The sequence below is a fragment of the Mytilus trossulus genome, chromosome 6 (assembly GCF_036588685.1).
Source record: "Mytilus trossulus isolate FHL-02 chromosome 6, PNRI_Mtr1.1.1.hap1, whole genome shotgun sequence".
NCBI lineage: Eukaryota > Metazoa > Mollusca > Bivalvia > Mytilida > Mytilidae > Mytilus > Mytilus trossulus.
Window position 1 is genome coordinate 52049344 of NC_086378.1, and position 22021 is coordinate 52071364.

At 31.1% G+C, this 22021-nt stretch overlaps 1 protein-coding gene across 2 annotated transcripts; it reads left to right on the forward strand.

Annotated features, from left to right (window-relative positions):
• Nucleotides 1–2584: 2584 nt before the first annotated feature.
• LOC134721506 (hemocyte protein-glutamine gamma-glutamyltransferase-like) lies at nucleotides 2585–21787 on the forward strand. Of its 2 annotated transcripts, XM_063584577.1 has the most exons (17): nucleotides 2607–2702; nucleotides 4914–5024; nucleotides 7381–7583; nucleotides 8254–8466; nucleotides 8768–9025; nucleotides 10228–10346; nucleotides 11215–11322; nucleotides 12092–12266; nucleotides 13040–13178; nucleotides 14726–14829; nucleotides 16593–16755; nucleotides 17398–17513; nucleotides 17894–17976; nucleotides 18622–18823; nucleotides 19317–19477; nucleotides 20883–21019; nucleotides 21370–21787. In XM_063584577.1, the coding sequence occupies exons 3-17, from the start codon at nucleotides 7397–7399 to the stop codon at nucleotides 21509–21511; spliced, it is 2307 nt and encodes a 768-aa protein (XP_063440647.1). In that variant the 5' UTR covers nucleotides 2607–2702; nucleotides 4914–5024; nucleotides 7381–7396; the 3' UTR covers nucleotides 21512–21787. The 2 variants fall into 2 exon arrangements, with proteins under 2 accessions (XP_063440649.1, XP_063440647.1); XM_063584579.1 differs by lacking the exon at nucleotides 4914–5024 and having other exon boundaries at nucleotides 2585–2702.
• Nucleotides 21788–22021: the final 234 nt, after the last annotated feature.

Consider the following 22021-nt stretch of genomic DNA (forward strand, 5'->3'; position numbering starts at 1 on the left):
TTTTTGAAGGCCGTACGGTGACCTATACTTGTTAATTTCTGGGTCATTTTGGTTTCTTGTGGAGAGTGTTTGATGTGCATCCTCAAAACTTTTCCTTTTCACTTTTTAGTGTTTGTCATAACATGTTATGTGGATTTAATGGAAAATTTACTAGTACAAAACGTATATGAAAGTTCAATTCTTCCTTATTTTCATATTATGGATATTAGTAAAATATGTCATTTCTCATATCCATAATGACTGTTAATAAATCTTTCATGCAATCCCTTGATTGTTTCTATTTCATTTTTCTTTTCAATTTTATCATGTTCAGACTGTTGTAAGCCAAAATCTACATTTACCCTATGCTCTATTTTAGCCATGGTGGCCATCTTGGTTGGTTGGCTGGGTCACCGCACACATTTTAAAACTAGATACCCTAATAATGAATGAGGCTTAGATTGGTTAAATTTAGCCCAGTAGATTCAGCGGAGAAAATGTTTGTATAAGATTACAAAAATTTACGAAACATTGGTAAAACATGACTACAAAGGGCAATATTATAACTCCTTAAAAGGGGTAAATTGACCATTTTAGTCATCCTGACTTATTGGTAGATCTTACTTTGCTGAACATTATTGCTGTTTACAGATTATCTCTATCTATAATAATATTTAAGATAACAATCAAAAACGGAAAAATTACCAATTCGGGGGCAGCATCCAAACAACCGGTTATCCAATTCATCTGAAAATTTCAGGGCAGATAGCTCTTGATATTTCATTGAAATAAATGTCACTAATTATGTCCGGAAATTGTTTTGAAAATTGAACAGACAACATATATATTATAAGTATATCACTATCTGTGGAATACAGTATTTTTTATCTCTTGAACGAAGATTTTCAAAAAAGGGAAATAACTAATTTTTCGAAATTACATCCAGATTAGTTTGAGCATTAAATTTTTAATTGCTGGAACATGTAATATGATATAATTACCCTATATACATCTAATAAATAGTTGTTTTCATAAGAAGGGACTATTTTATCATGGAAATATTCATATGAAATATTTATTTACAAATCTATAATACTAAAATTACGAGGTCCAATTTGTCAGCCGTCATCACGTAAAAACGACGAATCACAGAATTCAACTTTATATATAACTAATATAGTACAAAGGTGTAGATTAAAAATTACACCACTTCAGGCCCTTTTGTTTTCCACGTAATTAATATTGCCAATAATTAAGAAGTTCCGGGTCGAGTCCGATACCGATAATACCAATAGTATATTCATCTGTTACCTATTACCTTATCTGTACGTTCCGCATCTACCAGGCGCACCACCAAACGGTGTATTTAGGATTAATATGCTATATACACTTCAATTTGTTAGAGGGCATGACGTAAAACAGCGAATCAAAGAATTCATTTTTTTTATAACTAATATAGAACAATGCTGTTGATTAAAAAATACTCCATTCCAGGACCTTTTGTTTTCCAAATAATTAATATTACCAATAATTGATAAGTTCCAGTTCGACGGGTTCAAACAGAAAGATTTGAAAGCAGAGAAAAAAACTGTGTACCTTATAATCGGTATGACTTTATCAGATGACAATACTAATACTAAAATAAGGCTTGCGCATAGTTATATACTTTAATTCAGTCACGGACTCGTAATATCACGGATATGTTCTAGTATAACATAAAAAAGAGGGAATTTCAGGATAAATTACAATGACCAATATTCCTTTATAGGCAATTTTCTGCAACTTTTACCCAATAATTTTTTTGCAGCATATTTTTGACAAAACATTCATAATTTTATAGTTTATAGTCTTTTATGTGAGGATTTCTGCGTTTATGGTAAAATCAGATGTAAAAAATGACAAAAATCAGCAAAAATCATGCCGATTTTTGTGTTTAGTGGACAGTCAACCTAATGTATCAAAAAACTTTTTTTTTTTTAAATTTGTCAGTTAGCAGTTTAAATGATTAAAATCTTCTCTTATACCCAAAGATATGCCTTATCTCATTTTTTATCATAAAATACAATGTTAGCCATTTCTCCTTGCTATACTAATATATACATGATGTCACATGGTTTCCATGGCAACCGGACTATTCAGATTTTTTTCATTGATTTTTTTTTTAATTTGACTGTTAGTTTGGACCATTTCAACTTAAAAAAAAGTAATCGAAAAAAAAATAATCTGGGCAAAACGTTTCATATTTGGTCTATTACAGAGAATTGATGTTTAAAAAGTTCATCTACAGTGTCGTTGTAACATTATAACGCAAAACACCCACCCAACCACCTGTAATCTAAAACAAATGCTTTCTTCTCAAATTCAGTTATTTTTATGTGACGTTCAGCACATTTTTTTTCAGTTTTTATAAGGTTTATGACTGTGAAGTGAAAGATTTTGTTTTTTAACATCAAGATGCATATGTGGGATGGTACGATACGCTGTATGAATGTTATATAACATGCATAACCATTCAACATGATACAAATGTATAGAATTGTAAAGATATCCCATCGATACACACATAACTAGCTCAAATATCACTTTTATGTTTGTTTGCAACCTCGACAGGGTAGATTTAAATTCTTTGTAACCTATAATAAGTTTGAAAATTTTAAATAACAACCGTGTACTATATAATTGTTGATCAGCAAATTTTAATCTTCTTTTGTTACTAGTCAAAGGTAAGAAGTCATTTTTGAATTATCCATAACGATCAAATCGTTACATAATTATTCAGCATATAATTTGTCATATTTGTAACATTTTAATGCAACATCCGACACGTTGTCGTTAATTCTATCGTTAATTCACTATTTATATGTTTTTGTGAATATACAATGTGTAATAATAATGGTCTTATTAAAGGCAGAATATACCAAGTCTATTAAAGGATAATACATGTATTTTCCGTCCAATTTTGTGTTACAAATTATTTGAAAAATTTCTAATTCGGATATATGTTAGATACTTGACCCTTATACATGTACAACAATATCTTACAAGTACTTACGATTTGTGATTATATATAAAATATATATATGGTAATGCAATAACTTGTTTATTTGTTTCATAATTGGATAATCTTAAAACAGGAAAGGGTAGTATAGATAAACGTATTACGTGCAAGATTTAAGTGTGAAAATATAATCTGCTTGAGTTTAACAGACTGGTCAAGTTCAACACACTTATTTTAAGTGTGATAATCAGATGGGTCATATTTAAATACATGTAGTCAATATTTACATTGCCATTGATATTTAAGCTGTACATTGTAATCATACTTTAAGAAATATAAAAGATGAGATCCTTTTAAAAGTTTAAATATATTGTATGAAGTTAAACTACTTTCTGAACCTGTTCATGAATCACATGAATAGAAAAAAAACCTATCAAATATAATGAGAGAAAATCATTTTTGCCTTTCTTATTTTAGGGGGTGGGGGTCTTTATTTCTCTATTTAATCTATCTATTCTTCTGCAATGATAACTGTTCTGTTTACCCCATCGAGACACTCACAAATGTTTTATTTATTACTCAAAGTCTCCTCTTCGGACATATCTAATTTTCAAATTGTGATATATCTGACACGCTATACTACGTTTAAAACTGTCCAAGAGAGTTCTTCAGGTCATATTTTACAAATAACTACGACCTTTATCTTACCCTAAGCTTGTTTTATATTGCCTTTAACTGTTTAATATATCCGCCTTTTCTTACCTACCCAAAAACTAGGAGTGAACGTCACTCTAGGCAACATCTAGAAACATCAATTTACACAGTAGATGTTGAGTAAATATTCACAGGCATAAAAAAATCATTTAATTTCATCTTTTGAACTTCCACATATTATATAACATTCACAAAGAGTGTCGCACTTTCATGCGTATTTTTCTCGATGTTAGAAAACTTTATCTATATATATATATAGATTATTTAATTAGAGAAGAGTAAATTAGTATAAGACAGTTATCATGCATTTCTGCTAAACAAAATCGTACAATACAATGGGTATTCTTATAGTGTGTTGTCCTCAATGCTCTTCAACTTCGTAGTTTATTTGGCCTTTTGCCTTTTTTGGATTCGAGCGTCACTGATGAGTCTTTCTTTTGTAGACGAAACGCGCGTCTGGCGTATATACAAAATTTGGTCCTGGTATCTATGATGAGTTTATTCATTATCATTAAATAAGTATTATTTCTCTGTTAACCCCTAAATGTATTTATTTTTCATCTTCATGGAATGCATCAAACGAGTTTCCATTCTTCAAATCGGTCAATAGATATGAAAATATTTATATAGATATAGGAAGATGTGGTATGAGTGCCAATGAAACAACTCTCAATCCAAATAACAATTTATAAAAGTAAACCATTATAGGTCAATGTACGGTGTACACATATGTAAAATTCATAAGGAAGAAGGTGGTGTAAAATTCTATCAAGATAAAACCGTCAATCTATTTATTTATTTCTTCCTTGTATTTGTACAGTGTTTCAGTTAAATGTTTAGTTTAGGCAGGAGGAAGAATTACATATTAAGATGAAGTTTTAAACATTCAAATTATTCATCATTAAGAATAAGTATAAAGACAAAAATATTTAACTTTACTGTGAGGTAAATAAGAAAATCTAAAGGAACATGAAAAGTAGAGCAAATAATTTTAGGCTAGTAAAAGTCAATTGAGCACATTAATCAAAAAACAAAGTTATCTTGATTTAATTCTTTCCTTCAATCATTTTTTTAAAAGATTTCCTAATACATGTATAACAATTAAAACATAAAACATCTCATATTACAAATCTACTTGTTATAGCAGGAACAAACTTCAGAACTTGTTATCCATTTGTTAAATAAGGAACAAACTTGAAAATGCGTTATCCATTTGTTACAGAAGGAAAAAGCTTAAACATCGTTACAAAAACCCAAACATACACACTATATTAGCAATTTGACAAAGAAGGTACAAGCTTCTCTGTTTACAGGGTGCAAGATTCTAGTACAAGTACGTATAATTGTAACATATAAGATTGTAACTTTCATTTCATATACCTTAAAAGCTTATCAATTCATTTGACCAGATCCCACTACACTTTCAAACTAGTATACTTTCAATCTAAGAAATATACTGCATGAAATTGTATAATTGAGCCTCATTTTGTAATGTCATTTGGATGTAAAAGTGTTGATTTAAGACAACAGAAATTTTGTTTGAAGCGCGGAAGCATTTTTTTGTGAAAGCACATGTCATTATGATTGTAACATTTCATTTTGATATGAATACTATTTTTTGAATAACGCGCCATCGTAATTAGCTAATCAAACGAACAGGTTTTTACACAAAACAAGCATACTAAACAGGACAATAGATCGGATAAACTTTTATGACTGGTCTAATGCGAGGCAAATTGCTACATATTTTTCTTAACGTTATGCATAAATAAACTCATCATAGATACCAGAACTAAATTTTGTAAATGCGCCAGACGAGCAATTCGCCTATGAAAGACTCATCAGTGACGCCCGAATCAAAGAAAGTTATTTAAAAAGGTTAAATAAAGTATGAAGTTGAAGAGTATTAGGGGCCGAAATTCCTAAAAGTTTTGCCATCTTCAGCTAAGGTAATCTATGCATGAGGTAGAAAAGCCTTAGTTTTTCAAAAACTCAAAACTTTGTTAACAGTTAATTTATAAATATAATCATATCAATAACAATTCATGTCAGCACAAAAAGTGCTGACTACTGGGCTGGTGACACCTTCGGGGAAATAAATCTCTACCAGCAGTGGCATCGACCCAGTGGTTGTAAATAAACTCATCATAGATACCAGGACTAAATTTTGTAAATGCGCAAACAAGCATGTGGAACGTGCTTTGCTATTTAGGTCCCTTCTATAATTCATACTTTCAAAATGCCGCAATTTTAGTAATATTTTACAGCGTGTTGACAATGCGTTTTGCTTGTATTATTAAAAATAATAGCTTGAATACATTCATTCAAAAAACATGTTGGCAATCATACCACATCTTCTTTTTTATACAAGTATGTCCAATTGGCGCATACAGACTTCAATATTCGAGGAATAACTACTGTTGTTAAAAATAAGCCATCTTTAATACGATGTTTTGACGGTCGCAAATGCAATTTTACTGGCAACGCGCCGTGGCTTAATTTTCCAGTTCTTTATCCATTCCTGGTCGAACACATCATTATGATTAAGTAAAAAAGGCGTTTTTTTTCAATTCTTTTTGTACCTTTTTTTTTTATCGAAAATGACAGGAAGTGTGTGGTAAGTTTATACTGAAGTGATGTTATATTAGATGTTATAGTACGCATGACTTTATCAGCATGATTAATTGAAATAGACGAAAACACAATCATGGTCACTTTACATATACTTTCTGGTTAAATTAGACGTGAAAACCATTTAAAAAAAACACGATAATTTACAGTCAATATAAACCGACATACATGCAACTGTATAATAAACCAAGCGGTATACATGTCTTATATATATAGTACATTTATACATGACTTTGTATCCAAATCAGAATAGAACGATATAAAAACTAAGCTTCAATGTAGTTTTTTTGTGTTTTGAACAAAAAAGTAAAGAACATAGAAACTAATAAATTTTAAATGATCAGCAATAAAGGATACAAAACCCTGGAGATTTCGGAAACAAGTTCATTCTCGTCTCGACTTTTGAGAACTTGTCTTTAGGTTTGTCGAATATGCACATGCATATATACCAAGGTGAGCTCTAGTTTAGTTTAGAAACATGAACATCAGATATATTTAACTGAATCACAACAGCTACCCGTTTAGACTAAGAATGAAAAAGATATTCATCGTTTAATTCTAGAAAAATGAGGAGATATATAATGTAATTTACGCTGTCTCCCTTTCTACGATTCTATGCTACACCAGTGTGTGATCGTTAACTTATAAATACCTCGAGTTTTGAACAAGTAATGCACGTCTGTTGTAAGGTGCAATAACCAAGAGTTCACATTTGTGTAGTTCCTTGTTTTGTTATGCATGTCTTTTGATGTCTAAGTTAATGTTGTTATATGTCTACTCATTACGAGATAAAGATGCAAGATGTGACCTTGATAGCCACAAGAATCTGAAAGAGCGCATACTTTATATTTATTTTTAGATTATGTCATACTTACGATAGTTATCCAACAGAACATCTATACTATTATTAACGCTCTTCTTGCCAATTATCATTTAGGTTGTAATAATGCATCATGGTCGTGTATTAGCAATACAAACAGTGCTTCTTTAAATTAGAATCATCCTATTAACATTTCTTTCAAGTATATTATTATTTATGTTTTCTTTTTTCACTTCAGTTTTACACATTTCACAATGAGAACAAGGAGAAGTCGATCATTGCCGCGTAGCAGACGTATCGGAAGTACTTCTACTATCCGCACGAGACTTTATAGCGATGTCCTCACAGATAATGGTAACAGATTCACACTTTCCAATTTTCCTAGGCGTACAGTTGGAATTCCAACATCAGAAGGCCGAAAACCAATTAAAGAAAAGGAAGGTAAGTCTTTTTTTTTTAAATCATTTAATGTCTTTTTGGAATTTGAACTTTTAAGACATAATCATATAGTTAAAAAGGCGTGTAATGAAATCAATCATTGCATGTCCAATAATAGAAATATTAAAAAAAAAAATGAAAATATAGCTATAGATAGGGTTAATGTTACTTGCGATAGGGGGACTGATCATGTGTGCTTTTGAAGATGGCGTCGACATGCACAATATTAATCTGAACAAAAGGGTCATAACATTATTTTGCATAAACTAAAACACAAAACATTCAGGACCTGGAACAAGGTACGGTAAATGGTCTATGCCACCAATTGGAGTAACATTTTGCATATATCGTTTGGCTGTTGTACTTAACTGAAAATCGGAAAAATCGCATTTATCTGGGGTTTTTTTTGGGGGGGGGGGGAGATTTTTTTTTCTTATTGTCATTTTTTTAACAACACAAGTCGGTAAAGCATGGACGGAAAGCCGTTTTTTCTTTAGTATCATGATTTTATTGAAAAAAATAAATGACTATGAGTTTTTTTGAAACGGATAATATAAGATTTAACTTTAATAACATCATTGCATATATTATGGGTCTTATAATTGATAATATTATAATTTCCTGCATCCATATAATAGTACATATAACACTAGACTTTTGCTTTATTTTGTAGAACCTGTACCACCAGTTAAACCAGATTTGATTGTAGAAAATGTGGATTTGAATATATCTACAAACTCAAAGGAACACCACACTAATGAGTATAGTATCAGCGAGGAAGGCAGAGGTCTGATAGTGAGACGTGGCCAGATATTCGATATTGCAATTGAAGTGAATAGAGATTATGACGTAAAGAAAGATGATCTAAAATTCGTGTTTCTCGCAGGTATATTTACTTAATACACTCTTTATCCCAGTGCCTTTTAAGTTATGATATAGGATATGGGGTTTGCTCATTGTTGAAGAATAAGTTCCTGTACTGAATAAGAGAGTAGTTTACTGACGTGGTTAAATAAAGTAGTTCCTATAACGTTGACACATAGCTATAAAGTCAGTAACACACTAGTTCATTTAATTCGGCAAAAAAGTAATTTCTGTGAACTGAAATGTTGTTTTGGGAAAAAGTTCATCAAAATCGTAAAAAGTTTTTAGTGCAAATATACAGCATAGCGGTATTTCTTTTTCAGGGGATAATCCATCACCATCAAAAGGGACACGTGTTAGTCTCATTCTCTCAGATAAGGACACAAAGAAAGAATGGGGAGCATGGATCTTAAAGAACGAGAAGAAAAGATTGTCTATCAGGATAAATACTCCGCCTACTTGTTATGTTGGAATATGGAAGCTACAGATAGAAACTGTTGTGAAATCTGATAACAAGACAATAGTATTCGACATGTGTCACGATCAAAATATATACATTCTATTCAATCCTTGGTGTAAAGGCAAGTATTATGTGATGTATAGACTAATTTGTTTATGGTCTTCCCCATTTTTTTTAATTGCAAGACCTGATAACGATATTACACAGGTTCTTGTTTCTTATGATTAAATTTGTCTAATTCCAGAATTGTAAGTGAAATAAGTTTTACAGAAGTCTTTTACTAATACTTTGCAAACAGTACCGTAAAAATTATCTACATTGGCATCTTATCAAGTTAAAGAAAGTTTTACTAACTTATGTAGTGAATATACATCAACATCGTATGTTCACCTACATTTCGTGACCTTTTGTCTAACTATCAGGTAAAAATGCTTTACATTTGATAGCAATATTTCACATTTGATAACAGTCTTTCACATCTCATAAAAATGCTTCACATTTCATTAAAATGCTTCACTTTCATTAAAATGCTTCACATTTCATAAAAATGCTTCACATTTCATTAAAATGCTTCACATTTCATTAAAATGCTTCACATTTCATTAAAATGCTTCACATTTCATAAAAATGCTTCACATTTAATATCAATAATTCACATTTGATAGCAGTGCTTCACATCTAATATAAATGCCACATTAATAGTGGTAATACCGCGATTCAGTCTTTGTGACCATTCAGTCTGGATTTTAATCAGTCTTAAAAACTGTTATAAAAGGATAATTCCATTGTGAACTTTAAAATTTGTTTTGTTTTTTATTTGAATGATAATTTTGATATTTATAATGTTTTTTTTTTGATATATGATTACCTACATGAGATGAATTACACGCAATATATGAAAATTTCCCGCATCACAATCTAAAAATTATAATATCAATTTCACATTATCAACACGTAACAAGTTGCATTGTGCATGTATTAAAGTATTTTATTCTTATTCTAAGAATTATTATGGGTAATCATGTTAATCTTTCCAAAAATAGATTTGCCTAATCTATCCATACAATAAAGTATGATTTGAGATGTGTCCAGTGCTCTAAAGTTTTCTCGTTTAAGGTAGCACAATGCAAAGATTTTTCGTCCCCAATAGCACATCTTTAAACTGATGTCATTCCACTCGTCCTTCTTTTAAATTTTATAAATGAGGTACCAAAAGAAAAAAGAATGATTATTTTATCAAATTGTGATAATTTCATAATGACATAATTAATACATATTGACTATCGACAGCTGTATCATCTGAAAAGTGTTTTCTTTTTATAGACGATCAAGTTTACCTCCATGAACAAGATTTGCTGAACGAATACATTTTAAATGACAAAGGAAGAATATATGTTGGAAACCAGAAGTCAATGAATGGACGAAAATGGAACTTTGGACAGGTACATATAGTTAATGGTTGTAATGTTTCAAAATATGTCCCTTATGAGACTTAGACTAACAGAGGGTATTGATACTTGTAAATAATTGAACAAATTAATAAATAATAAAGTATTTTCCCTGTAATTTACCTGAGTTCACCTGTCAAAAAAATGCGCGCAAATGTAGGCAACAGCTGCGCGCAAATGTAATTGTAGTGCGCGCAAACGTAATGCACCGAGTTAATGTTAATATTATGATATACAAACCAATGTAGCATTGTCATATACTTCCAACATTTACATCGCTATCACAATCTAATCAAATCTTTACGAAGACGAGTCGACGAGACAAACTGCATGTTTAATTAAACACACATTCTCAAACTCAGAAACATGCAAGTGATGCAAAATATTTAGAAACAATAATTATATCTAATTAAAGAAATGAAACTATTTATAAATAATAAGATTTAGTGAACAGGTTGATGCGTATTGTAACTATTTCAATTATGCATCGTTTTATTATTACATTAAATGTATGTTTCACTTAGTGCTTCATACAAAATGTACTTCGGTCAACGATTTTACATCCCAAAGAAGTTACAAAAAGAAGCATTCAATTCTTAAATAAAAACATGCATTTTTTTCAATGAGAACTGTAGTTTTGTGAGTGACTGCAGATAACCTCAAGAATGACTTTTATGATCGTTTTACATGTATTCACATGTACAAATTAATTGTCTTGCTCAGTATTTGTAAAAATAGCAAGCGATATTTATAAAAAGTTGAGATAAGTCAAATAGAATTGAAATGTTTGTAGGTTTTCAATTACGAATTCACACTTAGGTCTTGTGTAATATGGTTTTATTATTAACATTATTTTTTACAGTTTGAAAAAGATATTCTTGATTGTGCCATGTATCTTCTCGACAGTAATGTTTCACTCTGGTCAACTAGGGGAGATCCAGTCAAAATGGCACGAAAGATTTCAGCACTGGTAGGTTAAATCAGAGTTTATGAAATAAAAATAAGTACGTTAATGTTGACTTTGAGATAACTATAGGGATGCTGTGTCGTTCAAATAATTCTCAGATCTCCTTTGACATGCACATGTATAATGTTAGGTATTCAAATTGACAAACCCGAACATATTAATCGAAGAAAAACGGAGAAAATAGTCAGATATTGAAAGTATTATAAATAACAGTATGAGTACATGTATCCATGTAAACAGTGGACTGGGATTCAAATGTATTACCAACACAGTAGCAATTTCGTCGTTACTGACATAAACATACGGATATTGTTTGATTACAATTTGCTGCATTAATATTTTTAAATAAGTAAAGGAAAACATATTCCTTATGGAATTTTTGGCTATAATTTATGTCCTCTTTCGGTTTAATCTGCTCTTCAACATTTCTCTTAGATTTTGGACATAAAAATATTTGGTCTCGAACATCACTGAAGATACATTAATTGTCGAAATGCACATTTGGTGCATTAAAATTGTTACGTTTTGTTGTTAAATGCTTGGTGGTTTTTCGTTTTTATTTGCCATGTCAGTTTGTAAGCGATTTGTGTGTTTAAATATACCTTGGGTGTTGTCCGTCTATTTTTAACACTTACAAAAAACGCAACAAGACTTAGTGTTACATTAGAAACAGTACCAACCAGTTCTTTTCGAAAAATGATCAGCACATATCAGTTCAGAACGATTTGCTATAATCTTGATAATGATTTAAATTATTGTATTTCTCTCTCAGGCAAACGGTTCAGACGAATATGGCGTTTTAGAAGGAAACTGGTCAGGTGACTACGAAGGAGGGAAGTCGCCATTGCATTGGGTTGGGAGTATTGCCATTTTACAAGAATATTATAAAACTAAACGGACTGTATGTTATGGACAATGCTGGGTTTTCTCTGGAATAACTACAACTCGTAAGTTAAAACCTCTTTTTTATACTTTGCCTTTGATATTGTATTTGTCGAAAAAATTATCAATTTTATATGCACGAGTTTCAAAAGCAAGAATAGATGATTCTCTACTGTTTCGTAGTAATAAATGGAAAGAGATTTCGGTAATGCCCTCAGATGACTTCTATTTCTTGCTTAAAAAGTTAAGTTAACATATATATGTTTTAATTGATGAATGTCTCATTGCACTAGCGGGGACATCTTTTTCTTTTTACCTGGGCCGAACTCGAAATAAGTCGAAAATATACCATGTATCAAGAATAAGCACCCGACGTTTAAGAACTTAAATTATTGGGCAGTATTATAGGCTTTCAGGAAAAACATCTAATTGTTAGCAAAAAAGTGACTGCAGAAACAAATACAAAACTGCGTACATTGTTCACGGTTCAAAAGGTCATTATGAAGCTAAAATACAGATCTGTCGTTAATTTTAGTGCATATCAAAAGCTGAGTTAAGTCATTACAAAAATTATGTACGGGAATACGCGACAACGACGGACGCACTGATAGTGTCAGCAATTTGGGGAATAGGGGTATACAATAAGGTGAAGATAGGTTTTGTATTATATAATTCATTTATTTAAGTCTGGTTAATTTATGCACTGCTGTCACTCTTTATCCAAATAAACACAAGCATACGAATTTGTTTTTAGATAAGTCATGTAAATGCAAGTACCATGATTATTATCTACTTTTCATTATCTCAATTTCAATTTAAAAATAATTTTATATAACAGTTTGTAGAACTCTTGGTATACCAGCAAGAAGTGTGACAAATTTTGCATCTGCACATGATTGCGATGGTTCTATTTCTATTGACAACCACTTTGATGTGAAAGGAGATGCATTAGATGAACTCGATGATGATAGCGTTTGGTAAGTGAAACATAACGTTTTCTATCAATTTGCGAACAAGACAAATGGCTGCATGCTAATTCTGAAAGTTACATATAAGGTATGACCCAACATTACCAAGCTTCAGTTTTTAAAAGCAGCTTTCTATCACCGCCTGTATATGCATGTATATTTTCTAGTTGAGTTTTATCTATGAATTTGGCTGTTCCTATGATTTCTTTTGCCCCTCTTTTATCAAGCATGCAATTCCTACCAGGAGTTTCTTGAAAGAACAATTGCTACTTACAAAGAAGATATTAAACCAATTATTCCAAGTGATTCGAATGTTTTATGTTACCACGAGTTGGTTTGCCATTATATGGAATATCTGTTTTTAAATTGACAAAGGATATGTTCCTATAGTCATATCCAAACTCCCATCCTCTTTTCCGCCAGTATGACTTAATAAATCAGATTTTTCACTGGTTGTGTATTTTCATAAGCATAACGACAGGTTCAACTAGTGGAGAAGATATGATTAACATTCATGCGGTCACCCCTAATTTTTGATTCGGTTTGTGCAGCTTCTTAAGTTTGTTTGCATTAGCTTCCTAAAGATAGGAACAACTCTTATAATATAAGACTAAAAGGTAATTGTGAGTAGATTATTGTTTGTTTGACTAAGAAAACTATGTACAACAATGGTATGTGCTTTGTTGTATTTTTTTCTTCTTTTTTTGGGGGGGGGGGGAAATGGCAGTTGTAGTTCGTTTTCAACTTATAAGGTTAGCTATCCAGTTTGTATTTTTCGCCTCTCTTTCACATATTAGTATAAAAATAATTCCGTACAACAAAATATCAGTTTTGAGAAGCGCAGTTTTTGCTTTGAGCTGACGAAAACAAAATCAGGTAACACGATTTTGACATGCAAATGACATCATCTGAACCAATCTTTAAAGGCTGGAGAACAAATGATTCCTGTCATGTTGAGTACTTGATAAGCATATAATCAGTGTTGTGTAATTACTGATGAGGCAATAATAAGTCACTGAACGACATTTGAAATATATCATGAACTTAAACATTTAGTAAATTATTAAAGGTCTAGGATTAAAATATGTAAAACAACTAACAGGAAAAAAAAATCTGAAGTGTTCAAATAATCTGGCTATATTGAAAAAATCCTCCATTGTTTCTATCTAAGTGTGTTTATCAGTGGGTCAAATTTACACAAAAAAGTAACAGAACAAATACACATCTACTGCAATTTTGTTTTTAATAAAAAAAAAAACCCACTCATTGTATCGTAATAAAATTCACTTAATGATGTTCAGAAATTATTTCCACTCTTGTCCAGACCAAACATTGCATTTAGATACTGAATAAAAGTGTTGTACTATATTCATCTTTGACGATAGTAGAGCGATATTTTCAATCAGTAAAATCCCATTTGAAAAAAAAACCACACAACTAATCTGTGTAATATAGAAATTGCAAAAATCGTTTTCCAGAATTTTGTTTGCTCCTACCCAAACATACAAGAAACTTTTATGCGAATATACAATTTTGTAATCATATTGTAATTTTAGGAATTTTCATGTATGGAATGATGTATGGATGGCAAGGCCTGACCTACCAAAAGGCTATGGCGGATGGCAAGCAATAGACGCAACACCACAGGAAGCCAGTGAAGGTAGGTTTAAATATTTTTTTCAGTCACAATCTTTGAAGAGCTTGGAAGAATTTGTCATACTTTATCAAAAAGTATCGGTTTATATAGTTGGTTCTTCGTATTTTGTAAATCAATATGAATTTTGTTTTTTTGGAGGGATTTGTAATATTGTTTTTTACAAATGTACGTTGTCTCATCACATCTTTTAATCTTTAAATTTTTTCTGTGTTTTTCTATTCCAGTGTAAGAAATAGTCAGAAGAGAGTTGTCTTTGACGCTTTTTTGTTTTATATTAAATTTTAGCGAGAATAGTAATACATCTCTTTATCCATGTTGAAATTATATCTTGACTTTGAGCGGTTCATGAAATCGGAGATAGCTAGTGATAAGATATAAATACTTTCACAGTCGTTCATTAAAATTTGAATAAAGTTATATTATTATTATTGTGCATTGTTGGGATGCTGCCCTATTGACTTACATTCCATATCTTCTTTGGCCATCAATGGTTACGGTCACGTTTTTCTAAATAAATATCAAGCATTACATAATACAATTGAAAATGTATGTATATTTTCGGGAATTTGTAAAAATACATTAAAAACTATGCATATGATAATGTTATCTCTATCTTAATGTATCACGCTTGCATGTTTTTGGTGGGGTTCGTGTTGTTTATTCTTTAGTTTTCTATGTTGTGTCATGTGTACTATTGTTTCTCTGTTTGTCTCTTTCATTTTTAGCCATGGCGTTGTCAGTTTGTTTTAGATTTACGAGTTTGACTGTCCCTTTGGTATCTTTCGTCCCTCTTTTTTTGCACAAATATCCTTTTATAAATTTGTGCGTAAATTTGTCTGTAGCTCTGTCCCAGATTCCTCACAGTAAACGCTATAACTTACGATTTAGTATTTTGAAGGAGCTATATGACAAAAAAGGACATAAGCAGATTAACCGAATTGATCAAGATCAACTATGTTTCCTAATTTATTAACGAGAAATTTTTCATGTTAAATTAAAATAAGTAAAAAATGGAATGTGTCAAACAGCCAATAACCCGACCGAAGAGCAGAAAATAGCTCGAGACCATTAATAAGTCTTCAACACAGCATTAAAAGTCCGCACATAAGGCGGGAATGTTATAAATAATCTGAGTCTCGAAGCATTGACTATTGAGCTGATGCTACCGTCGAGGAAAAACAATTTAACAGCAGTCGAAACTAGCACATCAAATACTTTACAGTATATATGATCTGTACAGCAGAACAATAATGAAAAAAACACCAACTAATGAGGATATTTTTTTTGGGTATTATCCATTTGACGTGGCTCAGTACTTTTACTTCCGGACATTGTGTTTTGTGTTATGTTAAATTTTTGTCTTATTGTCTTTCGTGTATGCTAATGTGCCTTAGCCCTATTTGTTTTTCGTTGTTAAAATATTCGATTGTTTTCATAATGAAGAAGATTGTGATACAATATTTTATGCGACTGTCACACAAGTGAGAGTTTAAGCTAGTTATAAAACCAGGATTAATCCACTATTGTTATCATAAACAAGCAAGCATGTACCATGTCAAGAATAGGACTGTTTGGTATTCATTTGCTTGATGTGTTTGAGCTTTTGGTTTTGCCATTTGCCTCGGCACTTTCCGTTTTCAATTTTCCTTGGAGTTCGGCATTTTTGTTAATTTATCTTTTGGTGTAACATTGAATTACTTTATTGATGTAGATATTTTATTTAAAAAAAATTAATGTAATTTGTAATGTGATATGTATTACCTCAGGTATATATCAATGTGGACCTGCACCATTAGCAGCCATTAAAACCGGTGAGGTCTACCTTCCCTTTGATACACCGTTTGTTTTCGCTGAGGTGAATGCAGATAGAGTTTTCTGGCAAATGCAGGAAACGGGTGATCTCAAACATATTGGACTCAACAAACACAGGTAATCAGCATCGAAATCCATATTTGCACACACAACTTAATTAAAGCACATATAAGTATTAGTGTAAATATCTTATTTTGTATTTTTTTTTTGAAAAAAAAATAAGACATACAAATATAAAACGTTTCGCATCTAGAAGTATATTCTGTGTCTTGATTGAAAGATATATCAATTTTAAATATATTTAACGCTTTAACGTTATGGCAAATTTGAAATTTGATGACTTAGCTATATTTGTGAAGTAATTTTCCCTTGTGTTTTTGTGCAAGGAAAAACTGCAAAAGCCGTACAAAGAAAATTCTGAGATTTCTTTGAGAGCTCTTCGAATTCTGTGTTGGCAAGAATAGTTATGCTATTGCAATAACTATAAAAACAATTGTTTACAAAACTTTAAATGTTTTGAAATACTATGGATTGTCTCCCTTAGGAAAATATTATAGTAGCTCTTTACCGTTAAACCAGACAACCATGGGTCTTTACTTCCCTTTTTAATCTATAGATCAGTGATAAGTCTTTTGTAGACGCAGTGCGCGACTGGCGTACACAAATTAAGTCCTAGTGTCTATGATCAAATTAACCTTCGTCTTCAAAATAAATTGAATAACATGATGTTCTTTTGAAATTGATCAATTATTTTTTCAGCATTGGAAAACATATAAGTACAAATTTACCAACAGGGAAACCAATGGGAAATTTTGAAACTTTCTGTTATGATAGATTTCGCGAGGATGTGACAAATCAGTACAAACATCAAGAAGGTAATACATTTTACTTTTGGTTTGATCTAAGTTTCTATGCATGTTGACATTTGTTTTTGTTCTCAGTATTCTGCTTTATCATTGTTATCCTCTTAAAGTTGAGATGTTTCTCTCGGTAATGGGTTGTGAGCCGGTTTTCGTTTGGCTGAATACATTTTTGATTAATTGAACATATAAAAGATCTTGTCACTGAATAAAGGCAGTATTGATTTTGATAATATGTTCGTGTTATAATAAAATCCAAACAATATAATAATGAATCCTCATTTTTACAACTGATGTTAAGGGTCAATTTTATACACATGTGTTTTTCAATTTAAAACTATATATGATATAATTAATTAGATTATCTGTATCCTTTTATTTGTTTTGTTTGTAAGGTTCAAATGAAGAAAGAACAGCAGTTATGCGAGCCAATCAAGAGTCTAGTAAAAAAGGTATATACCATGAAGGCAAACCTATGGTAAGTGCATGCAAATTTCATGAATTAACAGTTTTAAATGATTTAGTTTCAAATGATAAACAAAAAAAAACATTTCGCATTTACTGATATAAAAAGTAAGTCTATACATTAGCATTTTAAGTTTTACCGACAGAAATCGTAGTCACTGCTATATATAACTTAGCATTTTTCTTACATTTTTACTGTTTTCACAACAACAAAATATAAACAAGTTTTGATAAAAATACCAAACTACAAGGTAAATTAAAAAAGGGGTCAACTACACCCGACAAATCAAACACTCGACTATATCAACCGACGAAGTGAATGGAAACCACTCGTCATTTATCTGACTTTGAACTGGTGTCTGATGCAAATTGTGAATTAAACCTAGTTTTATTGCTAGGTTAAGTTCTAACATGTATGACATTTATTGATTGATTTATTTTATTGACCAATGAAGAGAGTAAAACAAATAAAGATGATACTTTAACCTGAAGCGGGACAGACTGACGGACAAACGGACGCACAAACCAGAAATATAACGCCTGTAAATGGGCATAACAATAAAGACACCTGACTATTTTTTTTAAAAGTTAAACATCTAAGATATCATTATTATCATCGGGTATTTATAAGTTATTACAAAATAATTTTTTGATATAGGATGTACAGTTTGAATTGCTGGAGAAAGAAACAGCTCCATACGGGAAAGATTTTGAGATTATTCTTAAAATAAGCAATAACAGCAAAGAGATCCGGACACTGTCTGGTTCAATATGTACAAGTAGTATGTACTATACTGGAGTTCCAGCCAAAAGAGTAAAGAGTTTAGCTATTGACAATGAGAAAATAGCAGCAAATAAAAGTGAGTATAATACCTGTATAATAATTTTAATTGAAAGTTGGTGGACGTGACAACAAAACTTTGTTTAATGATTTTGCTTCTAAATCTGTATAACGCCTTTTGAATAAAGCACATCTACATATATATTTTATTGGAAAACTAAAATGGCAAAAACAAAGCCAAACTAGTATTAAACTGCAACAAGATCAAAACATCACGGGAAATACATCAGTTTTGGAAATCAACACAAATAGAGTGCTTTAGCCTTTTGCAGTTTTGAAAGTTCGATAGCTTTAGGATACATGTATTCAGACCAACTAGTCATGTGACAATCTATCGACCGGTATGCAATAAAGTTACTCAATAATGTACGCTGCAAAGAAATGAACGACAGAAATAATTATATTGAATTCGTATCAAATTAGCTGCAAAGTTATTACAGATGCAACACATATAAGCAACTCAAAATATTCTGGTTTTTTTTTCTAAATATATTCTATTCATTTATTTGCAGGTAAGGAATTGAGCCTCAAGGTGACATTTGATGAATATTATAGTAAACTGGTTGACCAGTGCCATATGAAGATGTCATGTATGTGTACAATTCTAGAGACTCAACATACATACGTTGATCAAGATACTTTCCGCTTGATAAAACCAGAACTTCAGATCAAGGTATTTATTAAAGTTATTTAAGAAATAATTCCTTCATGTCATGCTCTCTGCTCATTTTAACATGGGTAGGCATTAAATTTGACAACATTTTACACTGAGCGTTAGCGAAATATACCCATGTTAAAATGAGCATAGAGCATGACATGAAGGAATTATTTCGATTCTAATAGGACAAATACAGTATTTTTATAGGTAGAAGCGTGCGAAATTACCGTAAAAATGTTGTGGTATGGCTGTTCCGGTTTCCTCCTTAAGGAGTCTGTGCAGTGCAGTTCATATTTGATGAGTTTAAAAACTACGAGCAGGATAAATATATGTTGTTTCATTAAAATATATAATAAAAGTTTGTTAGCTGCTTAAATGCATATATTTTAAAGGATAACGATTGAAATAAAGTTAATATAAACAGTAAGTTCGTGCGCATGTTTCAAACATATTTTGTGCTCAATTGACCAGGCTTTGTTTACAGAGCATAATAAGGACGTGATATTAGAATTATAGAAAAAATACATGTTCTTCGTTCGCGGATACGTAGTATTTATTCGTAAGTTAAGTTTATCCTTCCGTTTGTTTTGTCTGTTCGCCAATCACTCCATCAGTAACCTCGGTTTTAAAACGACAAATGAAATCAGATATGTAAATTAATTAGGACCATAAAGGATATATCATTTTTACTTCATGTATATATAGTTCGTCGATACTGATATTCGTAGATTGCGACAGATTGACATTTTCGTGTATATCGGAGCTGGGTTTTGCCAAAGTGTGCATATGAAATTAGTTATTTGTTAAACATTTAATTTCGTGGTTCACCTGTAACAACAAAATTCACGAAAAATTGGCCCTTAAGCACAACAATGAATTTGATTTCGTATTGAGCAACTCACTGACAGGGTATCCCTCTTTTGTTGATTTATAGTACAAATACATAAAACAGGCCGTCAGGAACTTATTATGTAGTTGTTTTCTTTGAAAGCTGTGGACATTTTTGTATCTATTTTTATTATAAATGAAACCGTAGATTTTGGTCTGTGAATAGTCTTTCATTGTATCATGCTCTGAGGCCTTCAAATAAGTTGTGTATCGTTGTTAAAGAATAAACGGTTATCTATACATCATATTTCATGTCTCTATTTGATGTTTGTTTGTGTATTACCTCGTCACATTGCAAATTATACCGTATACCATATTTTCCTTATATTTATAATGGATGAACTGAATCATTCACGTAATTTTGTAATTGCTACATTAATACCTTTCTCCTTTGTTTTGTTTATTTTCGTGTAATGTCTTTGGAAACTGTGTCATTTGTTTTCTTTTTTTTCTTATATCATGTGCTTAAATTAGATGGTACCGTGTTGTTTTGCCTTTATAATATGTATATGTATCGATACTGTTACTTTAGGCACCCGCTACTGGAAAGGTTGGCGAGAAGATAAAAGCTGACATTTCGTTCACAAATCCACTTCCATGTGCATTGACTAGTAACGAGTTGACAGTTGAGGGTACCGGTTTAACACAAAATCAAGTTATACCTCAAAGGTAACCGTTTTATTCTTCTGGCATTAGAATAAGAATTCGTATACAGAGAATATAGCTATTAGGTAGATGTTCAAAAAACGGGTATCTTCAAGTGTTTACTTCGGATTTTTGGTAAGATATACTTGTATATATATCACATAAATCACAGTTTAATATATGTTTTTTTACAATTTTGTTCCTTTTTATCTTTCATAGATGCTACATTTTGAGTGCATTCAACATTTCATCCTTAATTCAATGATTTATTTTTAATACTATTGCTGTACATAAATGATTTAATGATTATATTCAATCAAAGCTTATTTCATAACTTTGACTTTAAATTAAATCACTAACATTATATTTTTCAGCATTGTACCTAGCAATCAAACCTTTATGACAACAGTCGAAATCTTGCCAACGAAAGCTGGACTTAGAGAGTTGATCGTCTCCTTCAACTCAAAAGAGTTGGAAATGGTTGATGGATCCTGTGAAATAAAGATAAGCGAATAAACCACACATTGAATTATCAAACATTAGTACGAAGCGATATGTCCCTTCTGTAATAGAGTTTATAATACTATAATTTACTTTTTTTTCATACAACTTGTTTTGAGATTTTATCCTTGCATATAAAGGATTTAACCGACTAAGAGTTACATATATTTTAGTAACATGTATGTCCAAAGATTATTTTGCTTTGACTATCACATCTTGAATAATGTTAGCATTGGTGGATTGGCAGCTTAAATTATGAATATTTGTATCACATTATCTTATTATTATAATTATTTTTTAACAAATAAATATATATAGTGTATTTTGTTGTTATTAATTGTAGCTCGACGATTATGTATGAAATCATTCCTAAAATCCTCAATAAAACAGTATGCACTACGAAAGAGGGGCGAAAGATACCAGAGAAACAGTCGAACTCATAGACGGAAAATTAACTGACAACACCATGGCTAGAAAAGAAAGAGCCAACAGACAAGTTATAGTAAACAAGACACAACATAGAAA